Raw genomic sequence first — 14,653 nt, forward strand, 5'->3', positions numbered from 1 at the left:
TGAGCTTTAGGATAGAGAAGTTGACTATAGCATAGTGTTGAAGCTACTGAATGTTTCCATTGATTTCTGACTGATAAAGAGGATGTGTTGATTAGTGAATGTGAAAGATCAGTGAGTATTGCAATGCCTTGCTGAAGTAAATATATTTTACATTTGTCAAGGAGGTTGTAGTTATTGGCCAATTCAATTTCTGTATTAAAGTACATTTGTGATTGCAGATTTATAGGCTAAAAAATAATGGTAGGCCAACTAATGTGGATGGGGGCCCATTCCTAAGTGGTGCAGTGGTCTAAGGCACTGCATCTCATTGCAAGAGGTGCCACTACAGTCCCTGGTTCGAATCCAGGCTGTATCACATTTGGCCATGATTGGGAGTTCCATAGTGCGGCGCAAAATTGGCCCAGCGTTGGCTGGGGTAGGCTGTCATTATAAATAAGAATTTGTTCTTAACTGACTTGCCTCGTTAAATAAATGAATCAGTTCATTGTCTTGATTTGACATTTCTTTGAGATCACTGATTTGGGCATTTACATGTAAAATATCATTCACTTCCAGTCTTTTTAATAGAAAATGCATGATCTTTGACAGTGGCTAGGTAAACCAACCCAAAGTGTGGAATGTACTATTTCTGCAAACAGGCCTGCATTTTGTGCATTGTTGTACCCTTTTAAGTAAGCGGGAACCCAGTGGGCAAAATCTGGTTGAAAAGATGTCTATGATTTATTTTTGTGACTTCTTATTCTGGTCACAAACTGATAAATTCCCTTTAAAATGTTGGGGTCTTTCTAACAACCAGAATATTACATTTTTCTGACCGTATGACCAGCTGGCCATGAATCTGACTACTATATTGTGTAATCTCACGTTCTAAATGAGATGCCCAACCTGGTCATTTGGAAATGTATAATTTTCATTACAAGGATGACCTGAAGTCCCTGAGATCCTTTCACCAATTTGTGAATTCCTTTACAATGCACCTGCGGCTGTTCCAGATGACTGTATGATCATGCTCTCCATAACCTGTTTAAAGGTCTTACATCGGCTAACATTCACAAGGCCACAGACGGATTACCAGGATGCGTACTCGGAGCATGCACTGACCAGCTGGCAAGTGTCTTCACTGACATTTTCAACCTCTACCTGTCCCAGTCTGTAATACCTACATGTTTTGAGTAAACCACCTTAGTCCCTGTGCCCAAGAATGCCACGGTAATCTGTTTAAATGACTACCGCCCCGTAGCACTCATCTGTAGCCATTAAATGTTTTAAAAGGGTGGTCATGGCTCACATCAACACCATCATCCCAAAGACCCTGGACCCACTCCAATTCACATACTGCCGCCACAGATGACATAATCGCTGTCCTTTCCCAACTGGACAAAAGGAACACCTACGTGAGAATGCTGTTCATTGACTACTCAAATTTGCTTTGTTAAAATCCCCAGCTTCAATAAATGCGGACTCAGGAAATGTGGTGTCGTGTCTTTGGCATCATTAAGAGTTATTTTTTCAAATAAATTCTCGATTAAACTAGTCATGTAAATATGATTAACTAGGAAGTCGGGGCACCATGGAAAATCTTCAGATTACAAAGTTTGAATTTTCCGAATACAACTCTAAGGATACTTTATTATCTGATCAATTAGTCTTCTATTAATGAATTATTCTTTACCTCACGTCAGTCTCATTCCAAACGTCGTAAATTGTTGGTTATCTACACACGAACCCATCCTTTAATATAAATCATCCATACACCAATTGGCTTAATCATTTATTTACTAACTAAATAATCACAGAGGTGCATAAACAAACCAACAGTCAATATTGGTTACTAACAAAGGATAGGGAAGAATCCCTAGTGGGCTAAGTCGATATGACGGCTTGGTGGACGAATGGAAGTGGGTGTGGACTGAGAATGAAGTGGGAAAGACAAAAGGGATCACAACACACAGTTGTTAAATATATTGAAATTCGAATCCTTTGCACATGAACGCTCACTCATTCAGGAATAATTGCAATCAATATACATTTACGCCCATGTGTCGTTGTGATCTTTCTGTTGGAATCAGGTCCGTCTGCTGAAGAGTTCATCCGAGTCTCTCTCTTTCTGTTTCCCTGAAGTCTTTTGTGGTTAGAATGGATACTTCAGAGTACCATTCAGAAATGTTCTCATAGAATAGATGTTTCGGCGGGTGTCGATTATTCTCATCCCAGGTTTATATAATTTCTAGCTGCAGACTAGTAATTAGTATCTAAGATTTGCTCTTATTCTGTAGGGATCGATAGTCTCAGAGTTTAACCATTAACCATTTTTAGTTTTGGTACTCAAACCTGTGCCTCCTCAGCTTACACCAAGGTATGCGTGGTGTAAACTATTCGCAATCACAGCTCACGCTGTGGGTTTGCTCAGTCTAAAGAAGATTTTCTTAGAAGGAGCTTTTATTCGTAACAGTAGAAAAGGCTCTATGACGCCTGATCATATTTGTGCTCACGGGGGCAGACCAATGACTTAGTTAAACTTTAAAGGGAATACAATTCTCTCACATTAAAGGTTTAACATCAGATTACATCATTTCAAAAATAGTTTCATCTTTACTCATTAATTTTATACAAGAATTAGATGCAAACACCATAATTGAGATGTACACATTCAGATATATAGTTATGTATGTTTCCTGCCCTTCGTGAGGTCACCAAATGAAACACACTCTTCATACCAGTCCCTTAAGTGTCCACAGACATTTCCCACATTCTCACAAGTGGACATATAGTTTCGTTTTCCCATTCTGGGGATTTAGGAGTTCTGCCACGTGAACTCCTTTGTTCACTCTGTGGTCTCTCTTTCTGCATGGCCAGGGGGAGTCTCCGACAGGAATTTACAACCTGAGATAACAGAACCTGGGTTTAGGAGAGTGTGAGAGAGGGGGAAGCCACGATCTATACCCAGAAAGGGCCACGTCTTGACAGTAGTTTCCAGTTTGCATAAAGTCCAGTGAAGTTCTTTGAGGGCCGCCATGGTATCTGCTTGTGACTATAACTGAAGAAAATTCTCTTGGGAGATAATACGGTCTGCATTTGATTGTGAGGTATTCTAGGTCAGGTGAACAAAAAGGACTTGAGTTCCTGTATGTCATCACAATTACATCATGAGTCATTAATCATGAAGCATACACCCCTGCCCTTCTTCTTCCCGGAGAGATACTTATTACTGTCTGCTCGATGAACTGAGAACCCAGCTGACTGGACCGACTCAGACAATATATCCCAGGAGAGCCATGTTTCTGTGAAACAGAGTATGTTTCAATCCCTGATGTTGCTCTGGAAAGAAACCCTCACCCTGAGCTCACCAATTTTATTATCCAGGTACTGGACATTAGCGAGTAATATATTCGGAAGCGGTGGGTGGTGTGTGTGCCTCCTAAGTCGGACTATAAGACCACTCCGAGTACCTTTCCATCGCCGGCTTTGTTTTGGGTCGGCCTCTGGAATCAGTTCAATTCAAGTCCCATTCCTGGTCGTAATGCTGGTAGTGGTGGTGAGTTACCGCCGCTCTGATATCCAATAGTTCTTGCCGGCTGTATCTAATAGCATAAAACATTTTCTGGGATAATAATGTAATAAATAATAAAGAAATAACAAAATGCTGCAAAGTTTCCTAAGAGCTAGAAGCAAGGCCCTGTCTGTGCAATTTTAGAAATTTTTGCACCAGTTTTGACATTTCTTAGAATGTTTTTGTTGTTGTTGACAATATGCAGAAATTGGGCCGACATTCCCTGGTTGCTAAACTTCTTCTAAAAGTTTGCCTAATTTCAGTTTGGTACAAAACAAGCAGTCATTGTGTAGAGAATTATTGTACAATCTAAACCGCTGTGAAATATATTTTCCATAACCAAAATTATTGTATTTTCTTTCAGCTGTTTGAAGCTGGTGTACAAAACCGAAAGTAAAAGATGCAAAAACTAAAACTTAAGAACGGGAAGCAAAAAAATAGCACACATAGAACAGATCTACCACTTCTTAGACTTGCTTTCAATGAGTATTTACAGATCTATAACTTACATTTCTATGTAAATTTGGTCGGTCGCCCACAAAGTTGCATATTGCAGCTTTAAGTACATTTTGGGAGGAACTAGTACTTTTCTAGTTACTCTCTGTGGGCTGTACTTGTGCTCTTACTCTAGTCATTTCTGAAGGAAGTAACTTGCTTTTTACTTGGTTACATTTTACAAAATCAATTCAGTTACATAGATTTATATTATTATATCATCGCTGTCAGATGACAACCTTGTCACTCCAAATGTTGTGATTTATATATTTTTACTATTGATTCTCCTTTAAGTCTGCAAGAAACTTTCACGACCAATTGACCAATTAAATGTATTCAAATGAGCTTGTCATCAAAACTCTAAAGTCCTTTGGCTCTCAAAGTTGTCCATCAAACCCTGAATCTTTGGGCTCCCAAGTGGTGCAGCACTCTAAGGCACTGCATCTCAGTGATAGAGGTGTCACTACACACACCCTGGTTCAATTCCAGGTTGTATCACAACCGGCCATGATTGGGAGTCCCATAGGGCGGTGCACAATTGGCCCAGCATTGCCGGTGTAGGCCGTCATTGTAAATAAGAATTTGTTCTTAACTGACTTGCATAGTTAATAAAGGTTAAATCAAAATCTCCACTGTGGCTCTTGAATAGAAGTGCATGACTTCACTCCTAAGGAGAGGGTTCTTAGCCAAATGTGATCAGAGGTTAAGTTGAACATTAATTAATTGACATTTGTATTATTATATACTTCTGGAGTCAGAGGGGGGCAAATTAAATGGCTAGGTAGCTAGATTGGTTTGGCTAACCGAGAATCTGACAATGTTTAGTCTCTTGTTTTTATTTCCCCATGTGATCTCTACTTGATAGATGAGTTAACCTTGTCATTGGCATGACGAGTGAACAGATTAATCAGATGTGTTTGGCAATAGCTAACTAGTTAGGTCACACATTTGATTGCCACTAGATAAGCTGGCTAAGGGACTGTACATTATTTATAATGAGTGATACCTGTAGAAAATCGGATCTCTCTGAAATGAAAATGGATGGCCCTCCCTTCAATAATATATATTTTTTACCCGACCTACCCTGAATGCTTGAAAAAAAAGAAGTGACCCTTCCCTATACCCAAAATAAGAACTAAAACAAAGTGAATAGCAGAGAACATGCCTACCATTTACCCTCACTCCTAGGAAAGACCAGAGCCATAAATGTGCAGTTTTAGAAACTGTTCTTCATTTGTAAGCATTACATGGCAAAGTAGCCAGAAGGTTGTGGATTCGCAGACTACCGGCAGACAAGTGGGGGGGTGAAAATATATCCATTATAATAAAAGGACTGCATCAATCATCTTATATTCAGTCTGAGAAAAAATGGCCTTTTATAAAACACATATCATGCAATTCTATGTCATTTTACATGACTGGAGACAAACTGAATATTTTTTTAAACCACAACAGAGCATGAATGAGTGCATGCTGCAGCACCGGAGAGGTTTTGATTCCTATACTGCGAGCATGCGCTGACCAACTAGCAAGTGTCTTCACTGACATTTTCAACCTCTCCCTGTCTGAGTCTGTAATACCAACATGTTTTAAGCTGACCACCATAGTGCCTGTGCTCAAGAACACTAAGGTAACCTGTCTGAATGACCACTGACCCATAGCACTCACGTCTGTAGCCATGAAGTGCTTTGAAAAGCTGGTCATGGCTCACATCAACATCATCATCCTAGAAATCCTAGACCCACTCCAATTTGCATACCACCCCAACAGATCCACAGATGATGCAGTCTCTATTGCATTCCATACTGCCCTTTCCCACCTGGGCAAAAGGAACACCGATGTGAGAATGCTATTCATTGACTACAGCTCAGCGTTCAACACCATAGTGCCCTCAAAGCTCATCAATAAGCTAAGGACCCTGGGACTAAACACCTTCTGCAACTGGATCCTAGACTTCCTGACGGGCCGCCCCCAGGTGGTAAGGGTAGGTAACAACACATCTGCCATGCTGATCCTCAACACAGGTGCCCCTCAGGGGTGCGTGCTCAGCCCCATCCTGTACTCTATGTTCACTCATGACTGCACGGCCAGGCACGACTCCAACACCATCATTAAATTTGCCAATGACACAACAGTGGTAGGCCTGATCATCAACAACAACGAGACAGCCTATAGGGAGGAGGTCAGAGACCTGGCCGTGTGGTACCAGGACAACAACCTCTCCCTCAACGTGATCAAGACAAAGGAGGTGATTGTGGACTACAGAAAAAGAGGACCGAGCACGGCCCCATTCTCATCTACGGGGCTGCAGTGGAGCAGGTTGAGAGTATCAAGTTCCTTGGTGTCCACATCACCAACAAACTAACATGTGCCAAGCACAACTTGACCGTAGTGAAGCAGGCACAACAAAACCTATTCCCCCTCAGGGAATAGGCATGGGTCCTGAGATCCTCAAAAGGTTCTACAGCTGCACCATCGAGAGCATTCTGACATTTTGCATCACTGCCTGGTATGGCAACTTCTCAGCCTCCGACCGCAAGGCACCACAGAGGGTAGTGCGTACGGCCCAGTTCATCACTGGGGCCCATCTTCCTGCCATCCAGGACCTCTATACCAGCCGGTGTCAGAGGAAGCCCCCCTCTCTCTCTCCACACCACTGCCACTCTCTGTTGTCATCTATGCGTAGTCACTTTTATTAACTCTACCTACATGTACATACTACCTCAACTAACCGGTGCCCCCAAACATTGACTCTGTACCGGCATCCTCCTGTATATATTGTTATTTTATTTTTTACTCCTGCTCTTTTATTCTAATCCATATTTTTTTAAACTGTGCTATTGGTTAGGGGCTCGTAAGTAAGCATTTCACTGTAAGGTCTACACCTGTTTAATCAAATTAGATTTGATTGTCTAAGTTTGGAACAGTGCTAAAATTGTATATCAACTGAAAAAATGTAGCGCAACAGAACCAGTTACAAGTGAAATAGCTGATCCTCAATGAATTCTAGATCTAACAGTCCTAATCATCACTTATTACTATTATTATTACAAATAGAAGATTATCATTTCTCACAATGATGCTGGTTTAGTAAAGTAAAAGCTTAATCAATGTCTTGCAAGAAAAAGCTGAATCAATGTCCTGCAAGATCACACAATGATTCATTAGTATTTTACAAAGCAGATCCGAATGTAATAGCATATAGGCCTAAGCCTACTGTAATATAGTAGGCCTATAATATGTTACACCAAAACACATTCTCAGTCATTTCTTATCTGAAGCTGCATAGTCAAACATTTTGCCTCATGCAGCCAAAACTCAACAATGCAGGCTATGCTTTGTGTTACAGGTTTTGGTAGTACCATTTATGTTTTGAGGTTGGACTTTTAGCACGTTAGCATGTATGGCGCACGGCTTGTTGTCACCTCGTTAGTCAGTATGTGTTACACTGTTGCTGGCATCTCATTAGTCAGGTGTTTCACCTGTGATGGCCCAGTGCTCCAGTTGTTTTGAGAGATGTGGATGGTGAACACCTTTTATTGTCTCTCCCTATTTGATTTCTAGAAAAATTTTCCTTTGTCTAATTTTCCCTGTTTTTGTTTTGCATATTTTTTGGGGTTTGCTTCCTGTCTTTAAGTTTGGTGTGGATTTCTCTTTTGTTTGCCTCTTAGTGGACAAATGTATTGGCTGTTCATGGTGGGTGTCTTTTACGTCCCAGTTGTTGCTATGTAACTTTCAGTGGACACCCCCATGAGTGTCTTTCAGAACCCCTCCTAATACCCCACCTGTTTAGTTTTGGTTGTTGTCAGTGACTCTTTTGTTAATTTAAAAAAATTGTACTTTAATTTAACTTGGCAAGTCAGATTCTTAAGAACAAATTCTTATTTACAATGACGGCCTACACCAGCCCAACCCGGACAATTGTGCACCCAATCACAGCCAGTTGTGATGCAGCCTGGAATCGTACCAGAAGTGACACCTCTAGCACTGAGACACAGTGCCTTAGACGCTGCGCCACTCGGAAGCCCACTTGGGACACTTAAAAAATTGCAGTAAATCCACTGCTCTTCGGCTATAGAAGTTTGTTGCACAGCCTCTGAATGTCATAGAGACAAACCAAAGATATTGCAAATGCATCGGAGTCACGTCTTAGTCATATCAGCTTGTTTCTAGCATAAAGCATTGCGGACTAAAGCGTGGTTTTATATAATCATGTACATTTAAATTGAATTAAAATCAATTAAATCAGTAGCAAACTTTGGACCCCAGGAGGATTAACTGCTGCCTTGGCAGCAGCTAATGTGGAATAAAATAAAACATTTAAATACCTCTGGTCCTCCTCATCTTCACGCTCTCCCTCTCAAACTGAATAGACATCAGTAAGCCTAGTCAGCGCACAGATATAGCATTGTTTCTTTGATTTTTTACAAATTGACTCCCCTACTTAAGTGCCGCTGTACACAGCACAGTCATTGGTTAGGCAGCAAACAAAAAGTGTTTATCTGTGCCTCGACACAATCCTGTCTCTGAGGTCGATGGACAATTCCTTTGACCTCGGCTTGGTTTTTGCTCTGACATATACTGTCAACTGTGGGACCTTATATATAGACAAATAATTTCCAATCAATTGAATTTACCACAGGTGGACTCCAATCATATCTCAAGGAAGATCAATGGAAACAGGATGCACCTGAGCTCAATTTCTAGTATCATAGCAAAGTGTCTGAATACTCTTGTAAATAAGGTATTTTTAATTTAATTTGTAATAAATTAGCAACATTTTCTAAACCTGTTTTCGCTTTGTTATTATCGGGCATTGTGTGTAGATTGAGGAAAAGCATGTATTTAATCGATTTTAGAATAAGGCTGTAAAGTAAAACATTTTGGAAAAAGGGAAGGGGTCTGAATACTTCCCAAATACACTGTAGCTACTGGACAATGTGGTGAAGAAGGCGCAATAGCGCCTCTTCAACCTCAGGAGGCTGAAGAAATTTGGCTTGGCCACTAAGACCCCCACAAACTTCTACAGATGCACCATTGAGAGCATCATGTCGGGCTGTATCACAGCCTGGTACGTCAATTACACCGTCCACTAGCGCAGGGTTATCCAGAGGGTGGTGTGTTCAGCCCAAATCATCGGGAAGGCCAAGAAGATCATCAAGGACCTAGCCACCCAAACTATGGTCTGTTCACCCTACTGGAGACAAAATAAACAACACCTGTTTACGCAAGTTGATGGCTAGCGGAGTAGAACACTTGAAAAAGAGAGCCTCACACTCTAGGAGGTCAGATGCAATCATTTTATAACCAATGTTTTGACAGACAAGCTGTATTCATCAGGTTATAATGACAAACACTGCAGGCCACTAATTTATAACCTTTGAAAGGAGACACACAGGTGTCTGTAATCATGGTGGCTTGATTTGAACCAAGCTTGATTTCATTGGTTGATTTACAGACATAAATAGAACATATAAAAAAGCATGAATGGATAACATTCGATCATAGATACAAGTTGGCTACATAGGCCAACAAACATTTACAATGAATAGCAAAATCACAATAATCCCAAGAATGGCTTCAGAGCAATGTCTACGTTGAGACCGAAGGGAGAAAGGGTCTTTAAATTAAAAATCCAGGCGGCCTCTCGTTTTTAACAATAAATTGTCAAGGTCACCCCCTCTCATAGGGAGGGTGACGTGTTCAATGCCGATATAGCGAAGGGACGAAATAGTGGTTAATTCCACTACCATCTAAAATGCATCAACAGTACAGGTGCATCAAAGCTGGGACCGACAGACTGAAAAACTGCTTAAAAAATGTATAAACTGCTTTAAATAGTCACCACTAGCCGGCTTCCGCCCAGTACCCTGCCCTGAACTTAGTCAGTTACTTGCCGGCTACCACCCGGTACTCTACCCTGCACCTTGAAAGACTGCTACCCTATGTACAGGTAGGTAGGTCCAGCCGGCCAGGTAGGTAGGACGGTGAAAAGGAGAAGACATTGTCTGTCCTGCTGAGTTTTGATGCAGAGTCTTTGTCCGACAAGGTCACGTTAAGATGTATCAGTTATCTCGTGAGAGCTTTTGTTCCAAAAATACTACAGTGTGTGAAGTTTATGGTCATGTTGCAGCAGTGTGTAGGAGGGAGATTGCTAGATATGAGAAGTGTGCAGGAGGGCATGAGATGAAGGAATGTGTAGTATCGGTGGAGAAAGTTGCGTTATCTGTGGGGGTGCCCATGGGGCTGGAGATCTGAGGTGTCTGGTGAGAGAAAGGCAGGTGGAGGTTAGCAGGGTCAGAGTAGTACAGAAAGTGTCATACTGAAGCAGTTAAGAGAGTGGTAGAGGAAGATGGGTACAGGATGAGGGTTCCTGAGAAGATTCCTGTGAGTAGGCAGAGACCAATAGAGAGTGATGAGAATAATATTTGCTTCAGTAAGGTGAGTTTCTTAGTGTTCATTGCCATGGTCATAAACTGTACTGCAGAAATAGAACGTAAGTCACAGAAAATAGAGGTTGTGGTGGAAGCTGCAGAGAAGTACTTGGGATTGCGAGGTTTTACTGCAGAAGAATAGCAGGGGGTGTTGAGTGTAAGTGTTCTGTCCCCCCGACAGTTGGCCTGGAGTAGGATTAGATAGGGTTAAATGGTGGAAAGGGGTGTTGGGTTTTTTAGTGAGGGCTAATAGTTGGCAGTGTAAATTTCCTTTTCCCTAATTTTGTATTACTGTATCACAAAGTACAATGAATTGTACAGTAGGTGACTGCAATACAGCAATTGGTTTGGTCTGCCATTAAAACTTAAAGAAGAAGGACAAACCAATGAAAAAAGACATTGTACCAGTAGAGGAAAAAGTCCTAAATTGTCTTACTTGAGCAAAAGTAAAGATACCTGAAAAGAACATGACTCAAGTGAAAGTCAACAAGTAAAATACTACCTGATTAAAAGTCTAAAAGTATATGGTTTTAAATATACTTAAGTATCAAAAGTAAATGGAATTGCTCAAATGTTACTTAAGTATCAAAGGTAAAAGTACAAACCATTTCAAATTCCTTATATTAAGCAAACCAGACGGCACAATTTATTTTTTTGTTTTTTTATTGACTGATAGCCAGAGGCACACTCCAACACTCCAACACAATACATCATTTACTGACTAAGCATTTGTTTAGTGAGCCCGCCAGATCAGAGGCAGTAGGGAGTACCAGGGAGGTTCTCTTGATAAGTGTGTGAATTGGACCATTTTCCTGTCAAAATGTAATGAGCACTTTTGGTGTCAAGGAATATGTAAGGAGTAAAAAGTAAATTATTTTCTTTAGGAATGTAGTGAAGTAAAAGTACAAGTTGGCAAATAGTAAAATAAAGTACAGATACCCCAAAAAACTTCTTAAGTAGTATTTAAAGTATTTTTTACTTAAGTACTTTACACCACTGTACAACATACCAGTGAGGTACAGATTTGAAGAAAGCCGCCTACTAATACCCCCAGGATACCTGTATCCGTAACAAGGAACGTAGTAAAGTAATAGTACTAGTTGGCAAAAATATAAATAGTAAATGACAGATACTCCAAAAAACTTCTTAAGTACTATTTAAAGTATTTTTTACTTAAGTACTTTACACCACTGCACTGTACAACAGACCAGTGAGGTGCAGATTTGAAGAAAGCCGCCTAATCAACTCAATTGGAAAACCTCATGTTGCGAAGACTAAACTAATTTCCATCCCTAGCTGACACATACTGTATGTAGAGACAAAGACGACAGACAAATGTTTACATTATATCTGGCAACACTTGACTTTTGATTGAGATAAAGAATGTATTAAACTGAAATATGAAAAAGTAAAAAGTACGGTATAAAAAAGCCCTGGGCTTGAAAGTGCAGCTGACCAAGATGTCCAAACAGAACAAGTCAGTTATAATTTGCCTTCATTGCACACAATATTGAGGATATGAACTTCAATAATATTTTTTTTTAAACACTAAGCATTCCTTCACCGTCTTATCAAGTGTTTATATGTATCCCTAAATAAAGGATAAAATATATATATATATTTAAAGAGGTGATCTTTGTGATTAAAATTGTCTTAGACGAGAGCTGTCCCAAGACAGCTATCAATCATCAATATTTGGATCATGAGATGAGTGCAGCTGCTGTAGCGGTGAGCCATCCCACTGCTCCGCCAACACCAGCCACCACTGCGATTGTAGACCCAGCTAACCCTGCTGCACCTAGAGGGAAACAACACAACATACTTTGGTCACTGTGGCATTCACAACAGAATGTACCTCAGGCATCAGGGTATCATAGCCTTGTCTTGTCTGAAAATAAGAGGTCTTCAATGTTCTAATATGCAAAATCAAGGTGGAAGAAATAAATCTTAAAGAGAGATGATCAAGGTATAGTTGGGGATTATCACAAGATCATATTCCTATTGATTCTGTGACTAATAGCAATTAATTGACAATATGGTTCTCTGTAAAGTTGCCACTGTATTGGACACAACACAATTATGTAAACTGATTTTTAAATATGATATTTAAACACATGACAATGTGACTGTAATTACCTGCCGACTGCAGAACGGCAACGGTGCTTCCAGCCAACACACCACCGCCACTTGCAGTGGCTGCGGATGCCATCATGCCGGCTGCTACAGACTTTGCGGCGATGCCAGCGGCGGTAAACCCTGCAGCGCCTATGGCAAATGGAGCCAAGACCACCGCTGCCCCTTAAAAGTTCAAATAAACATTTCAATTGTAGCCTACTACAGTTGGCCAAGTAGCAAATGGAAGTTATTGGGTAAAATGTTAACAAAAAATGGAATCTCTCAAAATTAGCTGTGAAAACGGCTAAATGATTTAACATGTGTAGTTAGCTATGCTTTTTATTGTGCACTTGTAACATTAACCATGAGTTGAATTGGCATTTTGCTGGTAGTTTAGCCTACTTAAACTAGGATATCCACAATATTGGTATTTCCATGGAATTTCATATTGTCTTATCAGTTTTTAGTTTGAAATGAAACTGACACAGGGTAATCTGATAATATATATTACCGTTTTAATTATGTCACAGTCGATTTTTAAATAACATGGCAAATGTCTCACCTGCTCCTACTGTGACCGCAATAACGGTAACTGTTTAAAAAAAAAGCAAGGATGTACAATGAACAAATATAATTACATGAAAATTGTATGCCACATTTATGCATTGGTTACTGTAGCCTAGCCTACTTCACACAATTTATATTTAGCCAGATACATTAGGGGTTTAGGTTACTCACGAGGTTCCATGGTTCCTCAGTTGACTGTATCAGTGACTGCAGGAGAAAAGACTGGGTCCGGTTAAATAATGCAGTGCCTAGATTTTTTGGGGAAACGAAACTTAGGTGCGCCAATTTAGGGTGTGTCTGTAACCATCTCGGTGCGCATATTGGACATTTCAACCATTCCGCATTGGAAAATTGATCGACAGGGTGCTGGTTGTCACAACTTACCGGAACAAGTTCCGTGTCGGTTGTCGTCGAGCAGGCAAACAGAAACGAAAGTCAACCGTTTCTTGTTCCTGTGAAAAGGATATTAGATAAGGATCTACGATAGCTCGGCCATCACGTGAAAGGAACATGAAACAGGACAATCTGTGTAGGCGAGTATACTTTTGGTTATGTTCAAAGGTAGTAAAGAAAAGCACAATCCTTTATTCGTTTTCCAGCCGAACGGAATCCCCGCCGCTTGGCTTTTTATAAAACTGAGGGATGGGGTTAGAGAAATGTAACCACTTTCAAATTCATAGATGGATCTACAGATTCAAAACGCAGCTATAGTGCGTTGCAATGCAATGACTGCCGTGATATTAAAATTGTAGTTTTGAAGTAATGTTTGTCCACGAATACATTGTTTACAAACAGTGGAGTAAAACAAACTTAATTTTTGGCATAAGACAGTTGTACTAAGCTTATATGACACTTTAAGTAATATTCTTCTATGGGGCTTTACAGTAAAGACTGTAAGTGACATGACAGTATTTAGATTGTTTTGGCCCATCCCTTGACACTAGGTGGCGCCAAAGGCTTGCATTTGACAATACTGCAACTACAACTATGAGTGAATAGTTACTCTGCAGGTGGTACTGTGGTTTCTTTAACCGTTATTACTGTAAAACAAAAACTATCTTCTCTTCAGTAAGGGCATTACAATACAAAGCACCACTGTCAAATGAGAGCACTGTAACAAATGTCTGTTTTGGTAAACTGACTGTAACCAGGCCATGGGATTTTGCAGAACAAAGGGACACATTGACCAGAAAGTAAAACATTTACAGGAACCCATTTGAGTGAGTCTTTGAAAATATACAGTTAGCTACAAAAGTATTGGGACAGTGACACATGTTTTGTTGCTGTACTCCAGCACTTGATTCAATGACTATGAGGTTAAAGTGCAGACTGTCAGCTTTAATTTGAATGTATTTTCATACATATCAGGTGAATCGTTTAGAAATGACAGTACTTTTGTACATCGTCCTATTTTAGGGGACCAAAAGTATTGGGAAAAATTCCCTGATATGTGTAATAAAGTAGTCAAAAGTTTAGTATTTGGTGTCATATT

The 14,653-nt window shown here is 40.2% G+C and overlaps 1 protein-coding gene across 1 annotated transcript; it reads right to left on the bottom strand.

The window, feature by feature from the left end:
• Window positions 1–11,291: 11,291 nt before the first annotated feature.
• Window positions 11,292–13,494, bottom strand: LOC121847734 (interferon alpha-inducible protein 27-like protein 2A). Its single transcript, XM_042330064.1, has 4 exons — window positions 13,333–13,494; window positions 13,157–13,186; window positions 12,616–12,777; window positions 11,292–12,277 (listed from the first exon to the last, which is right to left on the bottom strand). Exons 1-4 carry the CDS (start codon window positions 13,340–13,342, stop codon window positions 12,180–12,182), a joined length of 300 nt encoding a protein of 99 aa, XP_042185998.1. The 5' UTR covers window positions 13,343–13,494; the 3' UTR covers window positions 11,292–12,179.
• Window positions 13,495–14,653: the final 1,159 nt, after the last annotated feature.

This window comes from Oncorhynchus tshawytscha, linkage group LG11 (assembly GCF_018296145.1).
Source record: "Oncorhynchus tshawytscha isolate Ot180627B linkage group LG11, Otsh_v2.0, whole genome shotgun sequence".
NCBI lineage: Eukaryota > Metazoa > Chordata > Actinopteri > Salmoniformes > Salmonidae > Oncorhynchus > Oncorhynchus tshawytscha.

Bases quoted from the DNA above. Each gene is read 5' to 3' on its own strand.
- LOC121847734 (XM_042330064.1), bottom strand. The intron at 12,778-13,156 runs GTGAGACATTTG...TGAACTTTTAAG, and splicing joins TGCGGTCACAGTAGGAGCAG to GGGCAGCGGTGGTCTTGGCT. The intron at 12,278-12,615 runs GTAATTACAGTC...GTTTCCCTCTAG, and splicing joins TGCCGTTCTGCAGTCGGCAG to GTGCAGCAGGGTTAGCTGGG.